Consider the following 25,615-nt stretch of genomic DNA (forward strand, 5'->3'; position numbering starts at 1 on the left):
TTATCTAGTCTGTTTAACTGTATCACCTGTCATATTTGTTTATTTACATATATACCTATTTATCTCTTTTACTTAATTTTATTATTTTATTTACATCTTAGGGTTTTATATGATTATGTTTTCTTTTACTATCTTTATAATCACTTTTTATCAGTTACTTTTTATCCATATTAGCTTTTGTTATTTTACAGTTATATATTTTAATCCTCCAGTGCTTCCTCTGCAGAGCCCTCTGCCTTGGGGCCGGTGGTCGGCGGCGGCGGCCGGGGCGCTCCTCGGGTAGTGCCCGGGCAGTGGTGGGGGTCTCCGCCCTCCCTCCCTGGGCGTCATGGGCCGGTGTCTTGGTTGCTGCCGTTGATCTGTTGCTGTCGAGGCAGATGGCTCCACTAATGATGTGTCGTCCATTACCTGACCCCATCTGAACTCAGCCTATTGTTTACTCTGTTGTTCATGTGTGTGCGTGTGCGCGTGTGTGGGTGTGTCTACGTTCACCTTGGAAATTGGTTGCGGGAGGGGAACTGTAATTGTCAATTGTTTTATACTTGGGGAGGGGGGCTGGGATGGGAATAAGGGATTTATGGGGCCATTTTAATCTGTGAAACACTTTGAGTTGCATTTTTTTTGTATGAAAAGTGCTATGTAAATAAAGTTGATTTGATTTGATACTAACCCAGACGCAGTCATCTTCAGCACCACTTTGTAGGAGACAAGCATCCCTTGGACCTCCCTTAGCACCTCCTGCTTCACACTGAGCACACACACACACACACACACACACACACACCAGAACTCAACGAGGTGAAGCAGACACTACATAAGTGATGTTCTGTCTGATCAGTTAATCAATATATTTATGCGTTAATAAAAACATTTGATCAGTTCATTAAGTTACTTGTGCTATCATCTCACCAGTTTATCAAACGGTCTGATGGATTTAACAGGACATTTGACCAGCTGATCGTTTACGAGTGAAGCTAGATCGGTTTAGGAGGTCCGGTCTAACCCAAACCCAACGAGAAACCTGGACTTAACAACAGACGTGTGTTCTGAACTCGCTTCACCGTGCAGCGTCTCAGTAAACGTTCTTTGTTGAACAAAAGTTTGTGCCGATTGTCCAAAGGTTGAAAAAGGTCTTGGCGTACATGAATGCCACTACAAGTCCCAACCCTAACCCACAGATACTTGCATCTGGATGGTAGCAAACGTGTCCTCTAGACAGACGGGAACACTGTTCTTTAACCCTCCTACTGTCCTAATGGGTGACCCCGCGAGGAAAATTGACCTTTGAGCATGGTTGATGGTTTATCCCTTGGGTCCACGTGGCAGGGGTGAGGAATGAGCACCACCTCACCCCTGCCACGTGGACCTCAAGGGATAAACCATCAATCCTGCTCAATGGTCATCTTTCCTCGTGGAGTCACCCATAAAGACAGTGGGAGGGTTAAGAGGTCTGGACATGGACAGGTGAGTGTGTGTAGGTGTGTGTGAGGTGTCTACATGCTGGAAGAAGCCAAGTTGGTGTCTTCATGTTAAGTCGTCCATCCAGAGCGATTCCTCGGCGCTCCTTGTTGTACGCCAGGAGGGGGTAAAGGGTGTACTCCTTCTTCAGGGTGGTACCAGAGGGTACAGAGTCACTGTAGGACACATACCCATATGAACATGAAAAGACAGCAAATAGGTCAGATACCATACATCCATCTATCTTCATCAAAAACTATATTATCTCGGTAGATTACCGTGGCTGCGGTGTAGGCGCGGTGACCCTTACCAGCCACCGTATCATCTGCTGAAGATGCCGGCGGCACATGCGCACTTTGTTGTTTACAACCAAAACTTTCTTGAAGCTAAAGCTGAAATAATGGCCAAAGGAGGAGACGGCAGCGCTCAGGACATTTATTATCCCTCAAAGAAGACAAAGTGGGAAGTACGGGCATCTTTTGGATATGTGAAGAATGCCGAGGGACAGCTGATAGAAGACGGCTATCCTGTTTGCAGCACGTGCAGAAAAAGTGTCTGTGAAAGGCAGCAACGCTTCAAATCTCATGACACATCTGCGTGACCGTCACCCACAACTCTACAGTCAACGCAAGGCAAGCTAACGTTAGCGTTTTAGCTAAAATGCGTGATCCGAGGATTTGGGTTGAGGGAGAATGCAACGAGTCGCTATATAAAGCAGCCGCAGCGCCGCTACCTGCATATAAACCGTGTCGCGGACACCACCATGTTGAAATGACGCTATGCATTACGGGGCTCCCAGGGGCAGATAAGAGTTGGTCTCTCTCCGAGAATAATTATGAATTTAACAACGATTACTGCCTGATGACATTTTCCCACATCTGCAAAGCTCACTGGAAGGACACAAACCGAGGACAATATTTTCCTGATATAGGGTTTATTACTCAAGTAAAAAAAGTATCTGATTAGAAGGCTACTTGAGTACTGAGTATCACCTGATCTAATATTTTTTAAATGATGACATCAAACAGACAAAACATAAGAAGTTATGGGCAAATATTGGTATTTTAAAGACTAAAGGGGAAAAATGTAAACAAATAAACAACATATTTACAAAATAACTAATTTTAGGCAAAATTTAGACACAAACTGAGGACAATACATGCCTGATATACAGGGTTTATTTAGTTGTCTGAAAATGTAGCACGTTTAAATAAAATACCGCGATAACACCGAAAACCGTGATAATTTTGGTCACAATAACCGTGAGGTTACATTTTCACACCCTGACAACCCTAGTAAGTACAGCTGTTGAGTACAAGTAGGAACAACGGGCCACAGGACGAGCTGAAGCCAGCAACAGAACACTCACTTTGTCTCTTCTTTGGCCACAGACTTCACATATTTATCGTTGGAGTAAAGAACAACGTTGGTCACCTGTTCAACTGAACACAAACACAATGTAAGTAAGTAAATGTAACTCAAACATCACTCATCACGGGCAAAGAATCACTAAGTGCTTCACATCAAAACAGAATAAGGCAAAGTCATGAAATCATAATGATGCCAAAACAGAAATAGATTAACGTCAGAACAAATAAAGTCATCAGATCATAGGTCATTAACAGATGAAAGATGATTGCAAATTAGAGTTAAAAATTAGAAAATAAAAGATTTAAGTTAAAGCCGCTTTAAATAAAAGGTCTTTAGCTGTTTTTAAAAGTGTCCAGACTGTCAATGCAGCGTGAGAATAAACACACACACACACACACACACACACACACACACACACACACACACACACACACAAGAACAGTTACGATAAATGGCCTGTATTTGTAGAGTACCTTCGTAGGATTCTACAACCCCCCACGGCGCTTCACAACACAATAAGTAATCCATCCATTCACACCCTGGTGGTGATGAGCTACGGCGTAGCCACAGCTGCCCAGGGGCGTACTGACAGAGGCGAGACTGCTGAACACAGGCGTCACCGGTCCCCCCGACCACCACCAGCAGGCAAGGTGGGTTAAATGTCTTGCCCAAGGACACAACAGCAGCATTCTCTGGTCGGTTCAGGCTCTTAATGATGTCATCAGTCCAATATGATAATATTGGACTGATGACATCATTAAGATATATAATGATCTTCTTAGTCCCTGCACCCCCAGCAGGTCCCTGAGGTCCAGTGATCAAAGCCTACTGGTTGTGCAGCACCAGGCTAAAGGTCAAAGTTGACAGATCATCTGCTGCTGTGGCCCCCAGACTCTGGACCTCTCTCCCCCTGAGCCTGAGATCAGTGGACTCAGTGGTCTCCTTTAAAAAGCAGCTGAAGACTCACTTGTTCAAGCTGGCTTTTGTATGACCTTCTTCACCTCTCTCTCTTTATTCTGCTCTCCCACCTATTCCACCTTCCTCAGAATCCACTGATTTCCCTCTTTCCTGTTCACTCTCTCTCTTTCTTAACATTTTTTAATCACAATTGTTTATTTTTGCTCATTTTAAATATATTTTTAAACATTTTCTAAATTCTTTTTTATATTTTTACATTTTTTGTGAAGCTCCTCGTGATTTTTATCTTGAGAGGCGCTATAGAAATGATATTTTCTTCTTCTTCTTCAATAGGTGTTTACTACTGGAACTGATTTGGGTCTGACAGCTCAGATGTTCTCCAAAAGGGAAAGGCAGAGGTCATTAAAGTGAGTCATTTAAAAACAGGCGTCTTTACCGGGAGAGGGAGGTTGCACAGAGGAACCAGCTGTGAAGCACAAGGTGTTACCTGACAGACTGATGTTTTTGATGTTCCTGCTGGAGGAGTTTCTGATTTCAACGTTAGCTTTGAGAGGTTCTCCGTGGTAGAAAGTCTGCAGACAGACAGGAAGGTGGGGAACAGACGAGTTGTGTGAAACATGGAGGCAGCCATCATGTCTGAGCAGTAAAATAAAAATCTGCCAAGATGCTCATCTTTTGATTGGCTTTCTTCCTTCCACAGACTAAGTGGTCTACAGGGGATTATTTACTCCTCGTTTAATGTTACCTTTCAAATTAGGAGCCTTTAATTGCTTAAACCGTAAACGTCAGTGTCATTGTAACTCATAGCAACAACAGGATCCACCCTGACCTCTTTGGGCAGGTAGAGCTTGACATGTAGAGGTTCCTCGGACATCAGGAACTCAAAGGTCATCTCTGAAAGTGGAGCTACCTCGGTGCTCTCTGGGCTGAACTGGATCTTCCTGATGGTGAGACGAACTGAACTCCTGCAGAGGACAGAAGACATGAAGGACCTGCTACATCACTGACTAAGCGGACGAAGCTGCACTCACTGCTTGTCGATCTTCTCATCTTGATTCTCTCCACAAAAAGCTTTCACCTCAAATTCAACGGCACATTTCTGTCCACCGCACAAACACAAAAAGGTGCGTTAGCAGAATCATAAACAGGTGTGTCTGCTGACGCTACGTCTGAAAAACCTCCTCCCACACATCCAAACCCAAACACACGAGAGCTCTCCTCCTGATCATGCTTCACAAGCTGAACGTCCCTGAACGCACAGGTAAGCTGTCTGAGTCACGTGACTCCAGGTGAGTGGGCTGCGCGGTGTCTGTTAAGGTTCTGGGTCTGAAACGTGGCTGAGGTGGCTGCGGAGCTTTCAGACTGAGGTAAGCTGATCACACAGGTGAGTTGACGGGTTCCGTTACCTTGCCTTCGTCAGACGGACCCGGCTGCAGACTCACGGAGCACGGCAGGTTGTCAGGAAACTGAATGAGAGGTGTTGAGAATGAACCGTTGTTAACGTTTAGCTTTACCATCACACATCACAGTAAGACCTTCTTACCATCTGTCTGGTTATCAAATGAAAGCGCTCTCTGGAGTGTACCTGTCACGGCGGCATCGGCCTGGATGAACGTTCCTCACCTCAAAGAAGAAGGGGTAGGCATTGTCCCCCAGCTTCTGCAGCAGCTTCCATTGGATCTTGGTGTGAGTCAGTTTCTCCTTGTCCTGCATTTCGGGGAACACCTGCCGCGTCAGCACAAACAGGTCCCTCCTAAAGGCCACGCCCATCACATCCATGTCCTGGCGGCCATAGCGAAACGTACATGACAGCATCACGTACACTGAGACACATAAAGACACGCGTGAGAGTGCAGTTCCAGGTTTAGCCATTGGCTGCTGAACCAGAAAGAAAAGCTGAGTCAGGGTTGGATCTGACACACACACACACACACACACACACACACACACACACACACACACACACACACACACACACACACACACACACACACGTGTCCCTAACCCTAACCCACAGATGAAAAACCACAGGAACAGCATCTGATTAGGGTGGAGCACCTCCGAGACCAAAGGTGACCCTTCGAGCTAAACTCACCTTTCTTTCCTTTGAGCTGAACCGGGTCGATCACGACCACTCCATCTGTTAGAGAGGACACACGGAAAAAACATTGCTGCTACACAAGGAACACTTTCACCTCCTGAGACCTGAATTTGTATTTGGTGTGAATGAAATGAAAAAACAATGAGATTAGCCGACTCATGGAAAAAAAAAATTATTTAAAAATATTGTTGCAGCTCAGGAACTTTTACCGGCTGCTGTGGAGCCTGATGAAGACTAGGAAGCGTGAGCACATCACTCCGGTTTTAGAATCACTGCACTGGCTCCCCGTACGTCTCAGGGTCGATTTTAAGGTTCTTTTAATGGTTTTTAAGTGTCTTAATGGTCTCGGGCCTTCTTATCTTTCAGAACTGCTTTTACTATATAAACCCTCGTGGTCTCTGCGCTCCTCTGGCAGCCGCCTCCTAGTTATCCCTAAAGTTAAGACACACCCAAGGCGAGGTGTCCTTCAAGTACTACGGCCTTCGCCTTTGGAACGGGCTGCCGGAGGACCTCAGGGCCGAAGGGAACATCCAGGCTTTTAAGAATAGGCTCAAGACCCACCTTTTTAGCTTAGCTTTTAACTGATTACTATTTATCTAGTCTGTTTAACTGTATCACCTGTCATATTTGTTTATTTATATATATACCTATTTATCTCTTTTACTTAATTTTATTATTTTATTTACATCTTAGTGTTTTTACATGATTATGTTTTCTTTTACTATCTTTATAATCACTTTTTATCAGTTACTTTTTATCCATATTAGCTTTTGTTATTTTACATGTTATATGTTTTAATCCTCCAGCGTTTCCTCTGTGGAGCCCTCTGCCTTGGGGCCGGTGGTCGGCGGCGGCGGCCGGGGCGCTCCTCGGGTAGTGCCCGGGCAGTGGTGGGGGGTCTCTGCCCTCCCTCCCTGGGCGTCATGGGCCGGTGTGTTGGCTGCTGCCGTGGATCTGTTGCTGTCGAGGCAGATGGCTCCGCTGATGATGTGTCGTCCATTACCTGACCCCATGTGAACTCAGCCTATTGTTTACTCTGTTGTTCATGTGTGTGCGTGTGTGTGTGTGTGTGTGTGTGTGTGTGTGTGTGTGTGTGTGTGGGTGAGTGTATGTCCACCTTGGAAGTTGAGTGCGGGAGGGGAACTGTAATTGTCAATTGTTTTATACTTGGGGAGGGGGGCTGGGATGGGAATATGGGATCTATGGGGCCATTTTAATCTGTGAAGCACTTTGAGTTGCTTTTTTTTTGTATGAAAAGTGCTTTATAAATAAAGTTGATTTGATTTGATTTGAGGACCATCAGCACTGATATAACTCACCCTGGGTGTTCACCGTTTGTCCCGGTGCCCGTTAAACCCCCGCCTGATATGCTCTGATAGTGCGTTAGCCTCTCAGGAAAATGAGCCTCCTCATGCAGGTTCCAGTGTTACTCGTAAATGTTTTCTGCACTACTTGATTTTTTTTTACTTTGTGTTGTGGGTGGTGAACCAAAAAGCTCTGTAACAGATACCGCCATGACATTATTAACGTCTTGTTTAATACTATTACATGAATAGAGTTTAATTGTGTTTTAGATTAGAGAGCTTATAGCATACAGGTGGCCAATTCTAACAAAAAAATTTAATTAGCTATTATTCTGTTTGAGATTAGATTCTGTTTGTGATTATGTGGGACTGCTCTAACATACACAAAGGTTACTGAAGCTGGAATGAGCTGCAAAAATCACCAAAGCTCACTATTCCATTATCTACCTTCAATATTGCATTGCAATCAATAGTTTCTAATAAATGTGCCTGCTTCTGAGTACTTACTGTTGTCTTAAGCCTGTTTTAATTGCTTGTACATGTTGTAAATGAGAAAGGTCTTTATGTCTAATTGTTTTATCTTATTTCTAGATTTGTATATTTTTTTATCTTACCTGGGTTTTTTTTTTGGTTGTAAATCTAACTATGTGTCTGTTGCTGCTGCCTTTTGGCCAGATTGTCATTGTAATCTGGTTAAATAAAAGTTAAATATATAAATAAAAAGCTTTATTGTGAATAAATGTGATAAAAATGTGGTCCTTCTATCGCCATTTGTTATTTTTAAATGTAATTTATTTTTACCATTTTTCATTTATTGCACATGATTTAACATTTTTATTTATCTGATTAAACAAGTTCATCAGATTAAATCAGCTGTTGTGATCAGTCATTTACTCAAAGTCTGTTTGTGTTTATCAGATGCAGTTAAATGTAGGCTGGTAATATTTTGTGACTAAATATTTTATTTTATTTTATTTGACCTATTAAGTGTGGTGTGTTTTAGGTTGAAATATTTAGAGGAAGTTTTTTATTCAGTATTTTTTGCAATTTTTTTAAATTTCCATAATATTCTCAGGACGACAACAAGAAATGTTTAAAAAAATTAAATCTTCACCAATGGAGGCTAAAATATTATCTTCTAAGTGGCTAAATAAAGCAAAGTGTAGTACCAGCTTTCTGACACTGGAGGGCAGCAGCTCCCCGTCTTCCCATTATACTAGCGTGTTTTTCTAGCTTTAGCCGGCAGAGTACCGTAGCGTTTTATTTTGAAAGCATTTAAAGAAAGTGTTCCTTGCAACATCATAAATCCAGTTTCCACTTCTACTTCTCTTTAATTTTAATACTCCCAAGAGGACAACAAGAAAGATTAAAACATTAAGCTTCATTAACATGACAAGTAAAATCCCTCTGAGTGTGCCGTGGAGTTAGTTTCGCCCGTTGGCCGCCAGAGGGCCTAAATCCTGACATGTTTGCATTGATGTAGCTAGCTGCTAACAGTTCCTGCTTTAGCTGTTGATTTAATCTTGTAGCAAATTCTTTTTGGCCCTAGTTTGGCAAGCCAGTCTTGGTACTCTTTTGGATGGAATGATGGGCCAAATATGGCCCATATTAGGCACACCAAAATAGAATTATGGATTGTCAAAAGGTTGCCAGAATCATTTTTGGCACTAGTTTGGCAAGCCAGTCTTGGTACTCTTTTGGATGGAATGATGGGCCATATATGGCCCAAATAAGGCACGCCAAAATAGAATTATGGATTGTCAAAAGGTTGCCAGAATCATTTTTGGCACTAGTTTGGCAAGCCAGTCTTGGTACTCTTTTGGATGGAATGATGGGCCATATATGGCCCAAATAAGGCACGCCAAAATAGAATTATGGATTGTCAAAAGGTTGCCAGAATCATTTTTGGCACTAGTTTGGCATGCCAGTTTGGTACTCTTTTGGGTGGAATGATGGGCCAGACATGGCCCAAATAAGGCACGTCAAAATAGAATTATGGATTGTCAAAAGGTTGCCAGAATTCTTCCAAAATAAATTGTGGAATTCCAAAGCACAACCATAACTATACCAAAAGAACCCCAAAACACCACAAAATGGCCAAAGGATATCAAAGTGTAACCATAAGTTTGCCAAAAGATCACCCAAAATAAAATGTGGCTTTCCAAAGCATAGCCATAACCATCCCAAAATCCCATAATAAAGCCAAATATGAACCATAACTTATCCATAATTAGCCATACATTTACCAAAAGATTATATTTTATTCTGAACCTTATGCTAAATTTAATTTAACATTTTAATAGACCATAAAATGTCCTTGTACAGAAGATTCAGATGTTGTGCCTCAGTTAAATAGCCTTGTGAAATAGCCTAGGTTACTGTGTGTACGAGGTGCATAAACATAAAACCAAACAAGAGTAAAATTTGAATATTTTATTTATTTATTTTTGTAAAGGTCAGTCCTGGACTGAGTCCTGGGCTGGTTGAGGGGTTGGTTGGGCAGGCATTCTCCTTTTGCGCCCTCCGTCCCCATCCCCAGCCCAGTAGAACCATTTTTTAATTGTATTTACAATTTCTGCCTCTGTAGATGCCACACAGACTGGATTCCTTCTCACTGCAGCTGAAAATAAAGGCATACACATGGAGAAAGACTTAAAAAAGGACGACGCAACAGTCCATGCAAAAGAGACCTGTGGTGGGCTAAGTAACTGGCTAGTTAAAAAGTCAGTTTTGCATTAGTTAATGGATGCATCTCGTCATATGGGGTTGAAAGTGACAGCCAAAGTTACAACATTAAATCATCATAGTCACTTAGTACTTACACTGCCACAGTTTACTTTACCAAACACAGTTTACCAAACACAAACCAGCGGTTCTTTCCTGACACTAAAACCAAACAAGAATTTCACGAGCGAGAGTTGACCCTGAAGAACGCGTCACATTGCGGGCAAAGTGGCAATAGCTGTCTTGAAGCCAGCGATAGCGTGGTGTTATAATTACGAGATATTCACAGGCGCACTGCGTGCCATTTCGCAAATGAGTTGTTAAGACTATAAGTATTTTGACTTTGAAAAGAAATGTGATTGTCATGGGTGGCTAATAATTTTATCCTAAACTATGATTTTATCAGCTGTGTGATAGAACAGTCGTGTTACTGTTGTGATTAAACTTACCAATTACAATGCCTTTTAGGTGGAGCCTCTCAAAGGCCACCTTCCCATTTGGCCCTCGGCGAGGGCATTAGTCATGGCTCCTTTGAGGACCCGCCACACCATGTCCTTAACTGTGGACCCCCCCGCAAGGCCGAGTGTTGAACCCTAAAATTAGAAAAATTGATCTTCATTAATTTTTTAAACAACGATTGATTTTCATTGAATTTTCAAACAAATATTATACAAACTTAAAGAAAAGCCTGGATAGCCATTGTGCGCTACTATTTATTTATTTGGCATTACATGGTTGCCTGATGAAGGGCAGAGACCTGAAACATGTGTGTGTGTGTGGGGGGGGGATAATTGGGTGCAGCTCGTTGACTGCACAAGCAGTCCTTTAACTCCTTTGGCATATCTACCACTTTAAGATATTGAACAACACATAAATTGGATGTGCATGCCAAAATGCATTGTCCAAAACTTTGCTGTAAAGAACAGAAAAAAGCTCACCAATTCATGGGCCAATGTTGGACTGATTCCGAGCTCCCTCTCCAGGGCCATCAGGGCCTGAACATCTGCCAAGGGGAAGATGCCGTGGTGCCTCGTCTCCACACTTCCCCCTGTGGTCAGGCCCTGACGAGCAGCAACAGCAACAAAAGGTCCTGCACCATTTTGGTGAGGCCGTGCTGCTGCTGAAGGATTATTTCCTGTTTCACCAGGACTTCATGCAGGAGAGCTGAAAAGCATTTCAGACACAAAGAAACAACATAGTTTAAGCATTTTTTGCATTTACATGTTGTGTGTGTGTGTGTGTGTGTGTGTGTGTGTGTGTGTGTGTGTGTGTGTGTGTGTGTGTGTGTGTGTGTGTGTGTGTGTGTGTGTGTGTGTGTGTGTGTGTGTGTGTGTGCGTGTGTGTGTGTGTGTGTGTGTGTGTGTGGCATTTTAATTAACCAAAAAGAGCACACGTCACCCCTCTGTTCATTGAGCTCCACCGGCTACCGCTAACAACACGCATCAAATTCAAATAGCTAACACTAGCATACAAAGTCCGAGATGGTACGGCTCCCATCTACCTGAATCCTCTTGCAAAGGCTTACGTCTCGGCCTGGCCGCTCCGGTCATCACAGGATCGTTGGCTAGCAGTGCCTACACCACGCTCAGGACAATCCAGACTTTTCTCATGCATCGTTCCACAAATGTGGAATGACCTTCCTAACACTACCAGAACAGGAGCTTCGTTTTCAATTTTCAAGAAACTCCTGAAGACCCTGCTCTTCAGAGAGCATCTTCTTAACTAGCACCCTCCCTGCACCCGTCCCTCCTCTCTACTGTCCACTCCTTGTTCCCTCCTCTCCATGATTGATGTCAAGTTGTTGTTGTTGTTGTTAGCCTCAAGGGCAACATGCCGATTATCACTTGTAAGTCGCTTTGGACAAAAGCATCTGCTAAATACATAAATATAATTCTTTTCCATTCAGACTCTCTCTCTCTCTCTCTCTCTCTCTCTCTCTCTCTCTCTCTCTCTCTCTCTCTCTCTCTCTCTCTCTCTCTCTCTCTCTCTCTCTCTCTCTCTCTCTCTCTCTCTCTCTCTCTCTCTCTCTCTCTCTCTCTCTCTCTCTCTCTCTCTCTCTCTCTCTCTCTCTCTCTCTCTCTCTCTCTCTCTCTCTCTCTCTCTCTCTCTCTCTCTCTCTCTCTCTCTCTCTCTCTCTCTCTCTCTCTCTCTCTCTCTCTCTCTCTCTCTCTCTCTCTCTCTCTCTCTCTCTCTCTCTCTCTCTCTCTCTCTCTCTCTCTCTCTCTCTCTCTCTCTCTCTCTGTGTGTGTGTGTGTGTGTGTGTGTGTGTGTGTGTGTGTGTTTAGCTTTATAAACCATCTTATATTAGTATGTATGTGTGGATCATGTGTTTGTATACTGTAACTGGCATGTGAGGACTGGGTGAGTGTAAACCATAATAACCTTACATGCCATGTCGTCCCTCTGCTGCCACTGCCCTGGAGAGGAGTTGGGGCAAACTGTAGGCACCTGGAGAGCCGGTTCCTCCCTCATCATCCCACCAGATGAAGAGGGAGTTGGAACTGGAACCCCCTGGGTTCCCTGGTGACCCTGCAGGTCAATGGCCTGCCGCAATGATGTCCCCAGGGTCATGACATGCTGGAAGAGTGCGTAGAAGAGGGAGAGGAAGAAGAACAACAGTTTACAAAATGCAATTATTGACCTCAACAGTGACGTAATGGCTCCAGAATTGTTTTTCTCCATGTAACTGCCTCATTAACCTTTGTAAATTTCGTAAAGTATCACATTTGAAACACCACACTTACATGATCAGCTACACTCAAACCCATTTGCTATACATACTTTACTGTGGTATTTGTTGAGATTTCCATTACCTGGTAATTGGTCAGGTCAGGCAGAGGTACAGGTTATTGGGGAGGATGAACCTTCTCCTCACTGGGGGGATGGCTGGGGGTGGGGGAAGCCCTCTTCCAGGGGTCTGGGCTTCATCCTCTGATGAGGCCCGGTCCTGGACATATGCTTGGCCTTTGGAAATGAACACACAAGACAACATTTATTCTGAATTAAACATTTATTTTAAGTTAATGAGTGCAAATTCAACACAGGCCCAAGAGGTGGAGGAATGGAAAGTTCACAAAATTCTTACTTAATTCTTCTTTGAGGCCTTTCAATGGCTTCCGCCTCAGACTGGAGGTCTGTCTGCTCCTCAGCAAGAGGGAGCTTCCTCCTCGCCTCATTAAGTCATCTGTGTTCACAACAGAGTACATTTTCATGTTGTGTCACTTTCTTAATTATCTTTATTAAATATCCTGCTCCTGCCCACTCCCGCTGAATTTCTGACCATTACCGCCTGCAACCGCAACATGTGTTATACTCCCGCCCGCACCCGCTGTGTGCATGTCTACTCCCGCCCGCAACCGCAAAACTCTGAGAAATTATTACCTCACAATAAAAGACATGTATTGAGTTTGCGTCCTCTCTGGTCCTGGAGAAAACATGTCATTTTATAGGCTATACCAGGGGTCGGCAACCCGCGGCTCTTCCATCCATCTGATGCGGCTCTCTGTGCTTGTAAAATAATGAATGGATATTTAAATAAAATGCTTTATATTTTACCGAATTAATTTTATATCTGTAAGTCAATTCTAAATGTAAAGATTGTCTGCGTAAACCTGAACAGTTCCAACCCGGTCTTACTGTGAGACTGGGTTGACAGGTCACGCTTTTTCATAATTGGCATTTTCTGAGCTGAAGAGGATGTGAGATTCTGGGCTTCTCCTCAGACAGGCTCAGGGATGCGTTGCCACATTGGAGACAGGAATAAGCACTATTCAGCCAAAGTTTCATAATCAGGGAACATTTTCTGACAGTCTCTCTGAGAGACAGGGTTAGGAAAACACTTGCTTCAGTGGGAGGAACCTTCCCGCATGCGCCCTGGTTCTGCGATGCGCTCCAAGCTCCTCTCCACATCTTCAGCTCGCTGTGCACCTTATGTATGCGCTGACAGTGAGCTGCGCTGAGCAGTGTCCAGCTCAGATGTTCAGATGGGAATCTTTTCTCAGGTGATTTAGCTACATCTGCAATAAAATGTCAGTTCGTCTGCATGCGTATTCTTTCTATTCTTTCTCCGTCAAAATAAACGGTCAAATACGGGAAATATCCGGTCAACACAACACAAGCCCTGCTTTTAACTGTTCTGTTTTCTTGTGAAAATTGTTGGAAAGAGATTAAATTTAACTTGATTAACACCAGAGCCAGTGTGCCGTTATCTCCGTGACTGTAAATGAGGGAAAAACAAATTGATCGGATCCTGCACATCTTTTAACACATTGGTCAGGATTGACGCACTTTGTTTTCATTTAGTTTTTAACCCTTTAACGCCGATGCGTCACCAGGATCACCGGTGATGCATCGGCGCATGTTATTTCAAACAACTCGCTACTTAACCTATAAAATTCTTAAAAATAAACATAAAGGAGCTACTGTGTGGTGCTTAAAGGGATAATGAAATCAAGGCCGTTTCATATTCTATTCTCCTCTGTAATCAGGCAGTGATCGAGGTCACTTTTCTGAGACCTGAATGAGAAATATTAACACAATCGGAGAAACTGCTCCAAATGTCTGACTTGCCTTGCTTTGGTTTTTGTGTCATAAAAACCTTGTTTCAGCTTCTTTTCAACATCAGTTGCCGACTCCATCGTACTCATCCCGATCCAGCCGACCCTTCCCGCCCGCAGCAAAATTCACACCGCCCTCCCCCGCAAGACTTGTGTTGGGTTCCGCGGGACCCAATCCCGATGCAGCCCTCTACCACCCGGTACCGTTACAGTCTGCTGCAGCCGCAGCGAACCGCGTGACCCTTTGGCAAAGCCACTTGGTCGTATATAGACGCTGGTTCCGTTAGCTGTAGGTTAGCCACAGTTAGCATCTGTACCTCATCTAAACAGCGGCACAGCCACTATCTACTAGCAGAAACCAAGCCATTAGTTCTGGAACCCGGAACGTGGCCGAATATTACATTTTGCTAAAACAAACAATACAGACCTAAAACAAAACTATAGCAAACAAAAAGGTAGGATTCAAGAAGAAATAGTACTCACCTCTGTCGTGATGCTGGAGAAATGAACAAATTAGTCCTGATTCCCAGTCTTCGATCACTATTTTTCCCGCCATTTGATGAGTTTTATGGCTTGCCAAAATAGCCCCAAAGCACACCTGCAGAAGTCACAGACGCTGTCCCGCTCTCTTCTGGCTACCCAGAATATGCCATAATCGCCAGCCGCCTAATTTTCTATTATGGCAAACCATATTTACGCCACGGTTAAAACAGAAACACTTGCTGATGTAATTGTCTATAATGGGAACCCAAAATTATGCCACATTTAAGCCAAAATACTTTTTCGAACATTTTTGTGCCAGAAGGATGCCAAAATGCCCAATTAATGCCAAAATAAAACCAAAATAAAACCAAAATGTTTGCTATCTTGTTGAACACGGATATATAACATATAATTTTAATCTTTAGAGGTTAAGTAGTTTGTACGGGTGAAGACGTCATTGTTTTCCTGTTATTTAGACTACCTCTGCTGATAACAATCTAAAACTCGTGATGTGAATGGTATGTTTTAATTTGAAGGAATCTATAGGAAGTGCTGATGAGTCGTGTGTTGTTTAGCTAATGCTGCATGTAGTAACAGCTTTAATCCGCCAGAGGGCGAAAAATCCTTTAAAATAGGGTTGAGTTATTGCGTTTCCATCCAGTTTGACCTAAACAAACAGGAAACTTTCGTGTCCAGGTGTTCCCAAACACATTTTAGTTCTGTTTACATTGAGTTTGTTTCACTTTGTTTACACATATATATTTTTACATTTATCCTATGACTGTAAGTGATTAATATTTGTTTATGGTTGTTTTATTTTTCTTTTCATAACTTGTCTTTACGTTTTAATGTTATTGCAGAACATACTGGCACCATAAACGTGTGTGTGTGTGTGTGTGTGTGTGTGTGTGTGTGTGTGTGTGTGTGTGTGTGTGTGTGTGTGTGTGTGTGTGTGTGTGTGTGTGTGTGTGTGTGTGTGTGTGTGTGTCGTGACAATAAAACAATGTTGAATGGTTGAAGTCAGGTGGTTTCTGAACAGAGGCCAAAATACATCAGAACACTCTGGGAGTGTCACAACTCACCAACTGGGTCCACGAAGTTACAGTGGTCAACAAAGTCCCTTTTGGCCATGTAGACGGCCACCTAGGAGAAAAAACAGAGCCTCCATGGGCTCATTGGCTCATTGGGATGGGATGGGTGGATGGATGGATGGATGGATGGATGGATGGACAACTCACCGACTTGTCTCTGGAGACTTTCTTAAAGACGACCCGTTTGGGACTCATTCTGAAAAACGAGTGTTGCCCTGAAACAGAAATGTTTGTCACTGACCGACATCAGTAAGTGTTTCACCAGAAATTCCTCGGATCAACGGGAAAACTCCCGGGAGCTGTGCCAGCACCTTGGTGTTGATGCGGTGCTGTGTCGCAACGTCACTTGCTGCTGCTGACCCTGTTGATCTGACCACTAAGCTGGACTAGAGCTTAAAGTTGGAGCTTTTCACGCTATGAAGATCTGATGGGAATTGACTGTATCACCATGGTAACAGTACTGCGCTCTGGATCATGTTAACTGAGTAGCTGTCACACTTAGATGTGTTTATTCTCATTTGGCATGATTCTGACGTAAAACCAGATACTTTATTTAATTCCTGTGTTGTGTTGGTGCCACCTGCTGGTGGATGTGAGTGTTGCACTTGAAGCGTACCCATCGATGGCCTCAGAAAGGAGCAGTTACAGGAGACAGATCACTATGGTAACTCAGTTTTTAACCATCACGTTTATGAGGTCAGATTGAAGCTCCGCCTTCAGCCGCAGAACCAGTCAGCTGGCAGAATCGATGCAAGGTTTACTCGGGCTCAGATTTATTTTCAATGATTAAATTATTTATTAAATCGTCTCTAGCCTGATGGTTCTACAGTAAAGTAAAAATCTACCCATTCAATCAGAATTTACATTCTCACAATCAGAAATAAGAAAAATTTAAAAACTACTTTGGTGCATCATGGTCTCCAGGGACCACGTGTTACTGAATAAGGATGTTTTCTGTAACCATCCTAGATTTTTCTGGTGAACGTTCACAGATCAAATTATGTCTGAAATTAGACTTTTAGTTTGACCCTGCTCCGTCTAAAGAGAACTGAACTGGAAACTTTTTAGATTTAATCGAGAAGCCCTGACACGAAGCTGCACGAACCTAAAAGAGGTTCTTTAATTGACCTTGTCCTGTCTGCATCACAAAAATACACCAGCAGACAGAACATCGGTGACCCGGTCAGAAACTGGGACTGATGTAAAGGTAAGCCCAGAGGTCACATGGTGAGGAAACACCTGAACAAAGGAACAAAAACAGGAAGCAGACTGACCTGAAGTGGTAAAAGTGATGGAAGCGTCGCGCAGGTGTGAAGATGCTGATCAGTAATCAGCTGCCTTTATAATCTCTGCTAACTCAGCAAGCGGATCCTTACATACTAATCCAAGACACACACACACACACACACACACACACACACACACACACACACACACACACACACACACACACACACACACACACACACACACACACACACACACACACACACACACACACACACACACACACACACACACACACACACACACACACACAGGTGACCCCACTCTAATCTGATCTGGTTTACAGATATGAAAATAAAAACTGATCCGTGGTGCGCCGTCTAGAAACTGGACCCTGGACTGAATTTCCTCCCAGCTGTTGCCGATGGGTCTGCAGGCCCAAACGGAGATCTGGTGACCTTCAGAATAATCAGGCTGAAGAATCAAAAGAAATGTTGCTGAAAGACAAAAATCAAAGCAGGACTTCTGGACATGAAGACAGTCCTGATGAGCAGCACCGTGTCCAGAGGAGCTGCTGGTCACAAGTGATCAGAGGGGAACAAGATTCTGAGATTTAAATAACATTTTATGTCTGAAGATTGGACAGAACCTCCACCATCAGAAGACCGGAGACAAACTGACCCAAACAGGGTGGAATTATTTAATCCAGAGGTGTCTGCAGAAGCTGGATCATCGGGATCTGTACACGTGATCGGGAAGTTGGGAGCAGATCTGCTCAGTCAGCAGTCGGAGTGCTGACCGCAGCTACACACACACTGCTGCATTAGCACTTACACACGTGTGTGTGCATACACACATACCATTAGTTTCTTTAAACTCTGAATGTTGTTTAATTGATTTTATTTTGCTCAATAATTGGTCGGCTGATTCTCTGCTGATCCTGGTCCAGCCCAGACTCAGGATCCATCAGAACCTCCTGAACCCTTTTATGGCCTGAGACGGCCCGGGAGCCAATCACAGAACAGCTTCATTTGTGCAAAAAGACCACACCTTCTCCTCTTAAGCTAGTCTGTGATTGGTCAGACCTGAAGTTCGCTGGTGAGTCACCAGCGTACGACTCAGAGGCACTTCAGCAGCTTCAGAAGCACACACACGCATCGGTGTTGTGATGTGTGTGTGTGTGTTACACACATTCAGACTAAAAGTGCCACAAACATTCACTTCGAGTCTTTAATCCCCATCACTAAACACTTTCAGGGGCTTTTATTGTGGAGAACTTCCTGGTTCAGGTCCAATAACGCGGAGGCTCAGCTTCCAAAGGTTCTTCCTCTTGATGGGTCTTCCTCCACGAGCGTGGACACAGCTCAGTGTTCTTCACCACCAGGTGGAGCGCAGCACCAGCTCGCTCTTCTATTGGTTAAAACATTAAAAGCTCCGGAAGACCCACCCCCGCTGGAGCCCCAACCAATCACAAGTCCGACCACAAGATGGCCTTGCTGCCTTTCTCGACACTGGCGACGTACACCCCCGATGGCGACCACGACACCGCGTTGATGGCAGAGCTGCAGACACCAGGTCAAAGGTCAGGCACACTTCACACTGATCGTCTAAATCGGCTCCGGTCTGGGGCTTACTTGTGGTTCCGGTCCAGAGTCCGGTCCACCTTTCCTGTTAGGACGTTCCAGATGTACAGCGCTCCATCAGCGGAGCCTCCGGCCACGTAGCTGCCGTCAGGACTGAGGAGGAAACGGGCAGTCAGACGAACCGTCTCACCTCGCTCGGATCTTACTGAGGAGAACTCACCTGAAGGTCACTCGGGTCCAATCCGCTCCACACTTGAAGCCCTGAGCACTGAGCACGCGCACGCACCCACACACACACACAGCAGATGAAGACAAAGCCTGGTTTAGCTCGGGACCCAACAGGAAGCTTGTTTCAGGTGTTTACAGCTTCCTGTCTACCAGGTGAGCTCACCTGAATGTCTGCCGGACGGAGTTGGTGCGCAGGTCGATGATCTTCAGCAGGTCGTCTCTGGAGCAGGTGAGGAGCTCGCTGCGATCATGGTTCAGATCCAAAGATGTCACCCGACCCATCAGCTCAATGTCTCGCACAATGCTCTCCGCCCTGAGGCGCACGCACACACACACACACACACACCATCAGTTCCTACGAACTTCCTGCTTCACCGGCGCACGCTGCTGGTCTCACATCAGAACCCACCTGATGTCCCAGAACCGGACCTTCTTATCAAAGTGTCCACTCATGACGCACTGCTCCGTGCACACTACGTCGTTGCAGCTGGAGCCGGCGAACACAGTCTTCATACCTGCACAGGTGAGGAGAGGCGGTCAGTGAAAGCACCACAACTCCGGTCACATCTGCAGGTAACAGCCAATCACGTACAGACTTTGCTGCGCAGGTCCCAGAGTTTAAGCGTTCGGTCGTAGCTCCCGGAGACGATGCGAGCGTTGTCCAATAGGAAGCGAGCCGACAGCACTTTCCCACTGTGGCCGGTCAAGGTGTGCTGGAAGCACAACGAAACACAGGTGAGGTTAAGAGTCACCTGACTCCACGGATTAGGAACTCACCAGAATAATAGACACCTTTCCTTTCTGGAAACCTGGTTTAGATCTACTAGATTTGTCAGTAATCCTGGTCTGGATTAAGTCGACCAGGCAGACAATCTGGTCTGGGATTATTTTGCCTGTAGTTTAGTTTCCTGGTTTAGAAAAATCTGCACTTCCGTGTTCAGGATTTGTGACCTCGTTCCCCAGAGAGGATGAGTTATCCTTTATTAAACCTCAGAAATAAAACCAGATTGAGCCTTTCCTTAAAAATCAACTGAGCTGCTTAGATTAACTAATCTGACTCACCCTTAGTCTGTAGTCATCCACAGTCCAGATCCGACTGGCAAAGTCATTGGAAGCAGCCAGCAGGAACGAGCCCTAAGACACACACAGGTAGCAAACAGGTAACCAAACAAGGTAGAACACCAGTTCTACACACCAGGGAGGGTTCGTTCTTTTAATCTGACACAAGCCTCCACAATGCGGCCCAAAAATTGAGGCCAACCCGGAAGTACCAAAAATTGCAGTTCCACCCTCATCCACTAGGGGCTGGTGTCAGTGTTGCAAGTCCGAGCAATCGGTCAAGGCTTAGAAACAGTGGTCAGAGACAAGGGTCACACAAGGGTCAAGAGGACAATAGTTCAGGACTTGCTGGTGAGGACAGAACTAGGCAAAGGGTCAAAAGACAGGCTGTCTTCTCTGGATCCACCCATGGACACACCCCTGGGCCCGCACCTAACTCCACCTCTGGCGGGAAAAGAAGGACTGGCATGGAGTGAGGAAAGTCCAACTGGACCCAGAAGCTCTCAGGAATGCTGGAGGAAGATCTACAATTTGCTACCAACATGAAAATTTATGACCTGTGCTCTCATTCCAGGAGTGCAGAATGTAACTTTTGTGCCCTCATGTGAATACTGCATGTATTGAAAATGATACCAAATGTCTTATGTAGAGCTAAAAAAGTGTATCTGGTAAATGACCCCTTGACCTAAACTGTCAGGAGAGAATGACTTGTGACTCTTACATTGTTTAGAGCAGTCTCAGAAATGATATAAAAGGATGCAGCTCAGATCGAGCAGGGCTTGGTTCTTGGGGAGATTCTGAGAAGACAAGAGCTAGTGTAAACTAACTCTTATTTAATCATTTTGAACTAATTCCTCCGTGGGGGATAGCAGTTGTTTTTCACTTTACCCAATTTTTGTATTTTGATTTTGTAATAAACCTTTTTTGAAAAAGAAACATAATCCTGATTCTTTCAGGTTTTCTCTAAAGCTTCACGTTTGGGGCCCTGGCCATAATTGCACAGAGGTAAGCATGTCGAAGATCGGTCTCTGAATTATCAGGACTTACTTTACAGTTTATAACAGAATAATATAAAGAAACCTTAAGATAAGGGAAGTTTTAACTTTCCCCTCCTTGCGAGTAACGAGTTGTCTTAAGGGCGATAAAAGCAAAATATTCGAGGTTATTTTGGCTCTGATTGCAGGTTGAAAAAGTCTCTAATCAGCTGGAAGGTTGGATTAATAAATAAATTGATAAACTTATGATAGCCTGATCAACTAGCATAAATCATTTTATAGTTACCAACCTCCCACATAAGCTGTTAGAGGCGCAATTAATTCCGGGTAACCCAAACAATTGCTGAGAGGCTTGGCTTGCCTCCAGACTTCTCTCTAGTATCTTAACCAAAAGGTAACGAGTTTAAAAGAAGTGTAGTACTCTGGGGCTGGCTATTCGTGCAAGTCATTTCACCTTTAAAATAAAAGACAAGATTCTAATTAGGTAGTCCAAACCCGGGTCTGGTACGATTATACTCGTCGATACACCCCCGAACCCTGATGGATGCACCGTCTCATAAGTTCTAACGGAACTGGGTTTTAAAGGAACCGGTAAATGGGACGGGCACGCGACATGGCGCCTGCAACGTGGGGCTAATCGGCGAAGGTTCAAATATTAGATACCGGACTATTCAACGTAGAACTATGTCTTTTAGGCTGATAAAAGCTTACGCACCATGGACCTGATAAGCTTATAACCTTGGAGTGAAAACCGCACCAATTTCTCGAAAAGGAAAGAAATTTGGGAGAACGGACGATTAACTCAAAGAGGTATAAAGAAATCACGGCTTTCCGACGTAAGAAAAGCCAAGGATAAAAGCTAGGCAAAAAATAAAAAGGAATAAAGAGTAAGAATAAAGAATAAGACGTGAAAACGAATAAAAATAAAACAAATAATAAAAAAGAGAAACTTTCAACCAGCCATGGCAGATAGATCTTTAACGGTGAAACCGGAAAATGTTCTCCTTAATGTGAGATTTGTCACCGGAGAAATAGCGACATTTCAAGGTGAACCACAAAGCGTTTTAGCAGTATCCTGTAACCGGAGCTTTCAGAACGAGGCCGGAACGGCTCAAGCCGCAGCGGAGCGCTGTCCGAATGCTGAAACTCATGTAAAGAATAATCATTTATTTCCGTTAGTGGGTGATTTGGTGATTCTAGCAGAACAACAAAATGATCCTGTTTTTAATCAGATAGCGTGGTGTTGTTGGGAAAATCCAGCGAAACTCCCCACGGGTGAGCAATATGAGATCCTTCTGGGATTGCTTGAGCAAATACCAACTGGACCGGAACCTTTAGTTCTCACTCCATTTGGAGTCGGGCAGTACCGATGTGATCAGGGAGCGATGTACTCTGCTATGGCGGAGTTCGTGGTTCAACGGGCTAATAGTAGAACAATTTACTTCTTATCTAGAAGCAAAAATGAGGCAATTCAAATGAGACAGGCGTTATGTAACCGACTGGGGATCACGGAGCTCCAAGCGGAAATGTACCGGAGAAGAGCTGCAGTCGAAATGTCGGCCTCCTGGGATGGAGTCCAATCGGTTCCGACCGCGCCCCCTTTGTATCCAGCGCTCCGCGGGGAATTCCCTGTGAGCCCCGGTTCCGAGAGCGGATTTCCTCCACCCCCACCGAACCCGCCTGACGCGGTTCGGCCGGCGCAGTGGAACCCGTTTCTACATGTACAAACCCCTTCTCAGGTGCCCATGAGAGGAGCGGAGAGACCGCCCACTGAACAGCATGTTGCTGCGTGGGACAAAGACGAGACTCAGAGACGGTCAGGGGCTGAAAGGACTCCAAACCCAATTCCTTTTCCCCCGTTAGAACCGCATAGTCCCGCGGCTCCTCCGAATCATGTTATGATAGGTCAAGAACCGGTGATAATTTTGTCAGGCGAGAAAATAGATGCGGAGATCCGAGAAGAAGATGTGTTGATCTTTCTGAAAGATCCACAAAGTTCTGCCAGTACTACGTCCTCTTTAAGTTCTCTGAGGAGACTTTTAGGGGCAGAAAGCAGAAGTTCTATGATCCCGCTGGTAGATCGTAATTACGAAGCTGGAGAAATTACTACTCTCTTAGACAAGCAATTAGGGAATCTGGAAGGTCGTGTCAGCGCGATTTCCATAATTAACGTAGACCCTCATAATCCCGACATCTCTTTTCACCAAGCTTGGGAGCGGGTGGTGTCAGAAGCCTTGGATTTAGGAGCGCGACGGCTAGTGTTTAAGCTTAATAACAAACCCCAGGTGTGTCGGATAAATGAAGCATATGGCGCAGGTTTAGTGATTTATTCCGAAGCCTCTAGCAGGCTAGGAGACATCCCGGTCGTAATTTTAGTGGATAAGTCAGCCTTGCCGCGAGTAGAGAAGAAAGTCAAACATTGGTTTGAGGCCAGAGACAGAAGCAGCGAGAGTGAGGCTGAATCGGAGGAAGAACAGGGTTCCCAACTGGTGGTGCGTGGCACACCCAAAGGGAAGCTCAGGTCAGAATGCGGATCCCAACAAAAATGCAGCACTCGGATCCCTGGAGGCAAAACACCTGAAAAAGTGAGTTGGTTATCCCCAGTTACAGCCCATGAGCAAGGTGAGAACAGAGAAAATGTAGAGCAACAACCCCAGAGAGCAGAAAAAGGAGATGAGACAAATCCTATAGTTTATGGCATTAGAGGACTAAATAAGAAAAGCCGTCCAGTACAGATGAAATATTATGACCCTCAGGCACCTCCTAACATAGGCCCAGTTAGACCGGTTCCAGAACCAGGACGAGGCCAGTTTGCAATTAAGACAGAGGGAGACCAGAATTATGCAGGAGAAGAAGCAGAAAATCTTTTTCCAGACTGGTACCCTGTAGATGGCTTCACGGCTTCAGCAATTCAAGCAGCAAAAAGTAGGGAAGAAGTCATGTTGCAACCAGGATGGGGGCAACCTTTTAAGCATGCTTATTTAGGCCAAGGATATGATTTTTATCGAGGTGGATGTATGGCTAGAGATTCGGCAGTGAAAACTCACTGCTACTCGCCGTGCAGCCCCTCCCAACCTTTAGATGTAAACCGAAGCACTCCGCAGGGAGGACAGCTTAATTCAATGCCTAAAGAGAGAATCCTAGAACAGGAATATTCCCCATATTGGCAAACCCGCAGATTCACGTGGAAGGAGAAACAAAACTTAAGCCTGACAGGAAAGAGGTTGTTAAAGCCATAAAACCAGAGGCAGTTTACTACACTGATGGATATAAGAAAACAGCAGATGCAGACTTCTGTAAGTGGGGGTTTGTGAGACTGCTAAAGGACAGGAAATATCAACAAGCTGGACAGACTGTCGGATCCGCTCAAACTGCAGAATTGACGGCCGTTGTCATGGCGCTCGCTGACGCGTGTAAGCTGAAGCTTAGATCAGTAAGATTGGTCACAGACTCTAAATACGTTAAAGACGGGCTGGATGATCATTTAGCATTTTGGGAAGCTAAAGATTTCCAGAAAACTGATGGAGAGAGATTGGAACACGCTGACTTGTGGACTTTAGTATCGTGTTATAAGAAAAAATTACAGATTCAGGTGACACATGTAAATAGCCATACAAATGGAAAAAGCGAGGATGAGATCGGAAACGCAGAAGTGGATGAATTAGTACAAGCTCGCGCTTTGTTTCTACCCACAGCGTTTTTACAGAACAGGAGCGCTGCTGCTGATGAAGAGCTGGTGACATTTGCGCATAAAAATTACGGACACGTAGGAGTATTACGGTTGCGTGAGATTTTCAAAAAAGAAAATATTTCTGTACCAAAGCTGAAAGAACTAACAGCACGAGTAAAAGCAACGTGTGAGTCGTGTAAAGTAAAAGGAGGGGCTCAACCCGTGATTTATGACCATTTGCCCATCATGTGTGATGTGCCGGGGGTGCATTTCAGCACGGATGTTGGTGAATGTGCCTCTAGAGGAGTGAACGGACATAAGTTCTTTTTGGTAATCAAAGATAATGGACCAGGTGATCAGAGCAAGATAATACCGCTGAAACGTGTCACAGGAAATACGGTCAGCATGGCCTTATCTCTACACCTGCCCCTCACGTGTGAGTCACTCCGTTCGGATGGAGGACCTGAATTTAAGAATGACAAAGTTTCTTGTCTGCTTGAATCAAGGGGGATAAGACACAATTTTTCTATCCCATACGAGTCCCACACTAACGGAATAGCAGAAAGAGCAGTTAGGACAATAAAAAATCACATCCTGACTAACCTGAGTTCCCGATGGGATACACCGGAGGGAGTTTCAGAACTAAATGTGATCCTTAATAGGACGAAGCTGAAAAGAACTGAGAGAAAAAATTAACCCGGAACACGTCTCTGTGTTACAGAAAGGTGAAAGAATTTGGGTCAAAAGAGGACCGGTTCGAAAAGGAGATTGCATTAAGCATAACGTAAGTGGTCCCTTTATAATAAAAGACGTAACTGGGAACGTGGTTTTAACTGACACTGGTTTG

At 44.5% G+C, this 25,615-nt stretch overlaps 2 protein-coding genes across 8 annotated transcripts in view; both read right to left on the minus strand.

Moving 5' to 3' along the window:
• Positions 1–670: 670 nt before the first annotated feature.
• On the minus strand, positions 671–17,844 carry LOC139062531 (S-arrestin-like). Of its 2 annotated transcripts, XM_070543636.1 has the most exons (11): positions 16,154–17,844; positions 15,998–16,058; positions 5,843–5,887; positions 5,371–5,570; positions 5,154–5,213; positions 4,779–4,846; positions 4,577–4,712; positions 4,235–4,319; positions 2,828–2,900; positions 1,498–1,634; positions 671–748 (listed from the first exon to the last, which is right to left on the minus strand). In XM_070543636.1, the coding sequence occupies exons 1-11, from the start codon at positions 16,199–16,201 to the stop codon at positions 744–746; spliced, it is 918 nt and encodes a 305-aa protein (XP_070399737.1). In that variant the 5' UTR covers positions 16,202–17,844; the 3' UTR covers positions 671–743. The 2 variants fall into 2 exon arrangements, with proteins under 2 accessions (XP_070399737.1, XP_070399736.1); XM_070543635.1 differs by lacking the exon at positions 671–748 and having other exon boundaries at positions 1,428–1,634.
• Positions 17,845–18,116: 272 nt separating this feature from the next.
• Positions 18,117–25,615, minus strand: part of atg16l1 (ATG16 autophagy related 16-like 1 (S. cerevisiae)) — a 28,245-nt gene continuing 20,746 nt past the window's right edge. For all 6 annotated transcript variants that reach the window (XM_054742422.2, XM_054742421.2, XM_054742425.2 and 3 more), the window contains exons 14-20: positions 20,107–20,178; positions 19,637–19,757; positions 19,454–19,559; positions 19,208–19,357; positions 19,037–19,084; positions 18,868–18,969; positions 18,117–18,795 (exon numbers count right to left, since the gene is read on the minus strand). In XM_054742422.2, coding sequence (XP_054598397.1) covers positions 18,702–18,795; positions 18,868–18,969; positions 19,037–19,084; positions 19,208–19,357; positions 19,454–19,559; positions 19,637–19,757; positions 20,107–20,178 — 693 coding nt within the window. In that variant the 3' untranslated portion in view covers positions 18,117–18,701. The remainder of the gene's footprint in view (positions 18,796–18,867; positions 18,970–19,036; positions 19,085–19,207; positions 19,358–19,453; positions 19,560–19,636; positions 19,758–20,106; positions 20,179–25,615) is intronic.

Source organism: Nothobranchius furzeri, chromosome 13 (assembly GCF_043380555.1).
Source record: "Nothobranchius furzeri strain GRZ-AD chromosome 13, NfurGRZ-RIMD1, whole genome shotgun sequence".
Taxonomy (NCBI): domain Eukaryota; kingdom Metazoa; phylum Chordata; class Actinopteri; order Cyprinodontiformes; family Nothobranchiidae; genus Nothobranchius; species Nothobranchius furzeri.

Bases quoted from the DNA above. Each gene is read 5' to 3' on its own strand.
- LOC139062531 (XM_070543635.1), bottom strand. From the start codon at position 16,201: ATGAGTCCCAAACGGGTCGTCTTTAAGAAAGTCTCCAGAGACAAGTCG. The intron at 16,059-16,153 runs GTGAGTTGTCCA...TTTTTCTCCTAG, and splicing joins AAGTCTCCAGAGACAAGTCG to GTGGCCGTCTACATGGCCAA. The intron at 4,847-5,153 runs GTAACGGAACCC...TGCGGTGGACAG, and splicing joins GTCCGTCTGACGAAGGCAAG to AAATGTGCCGTTGAATTTGA.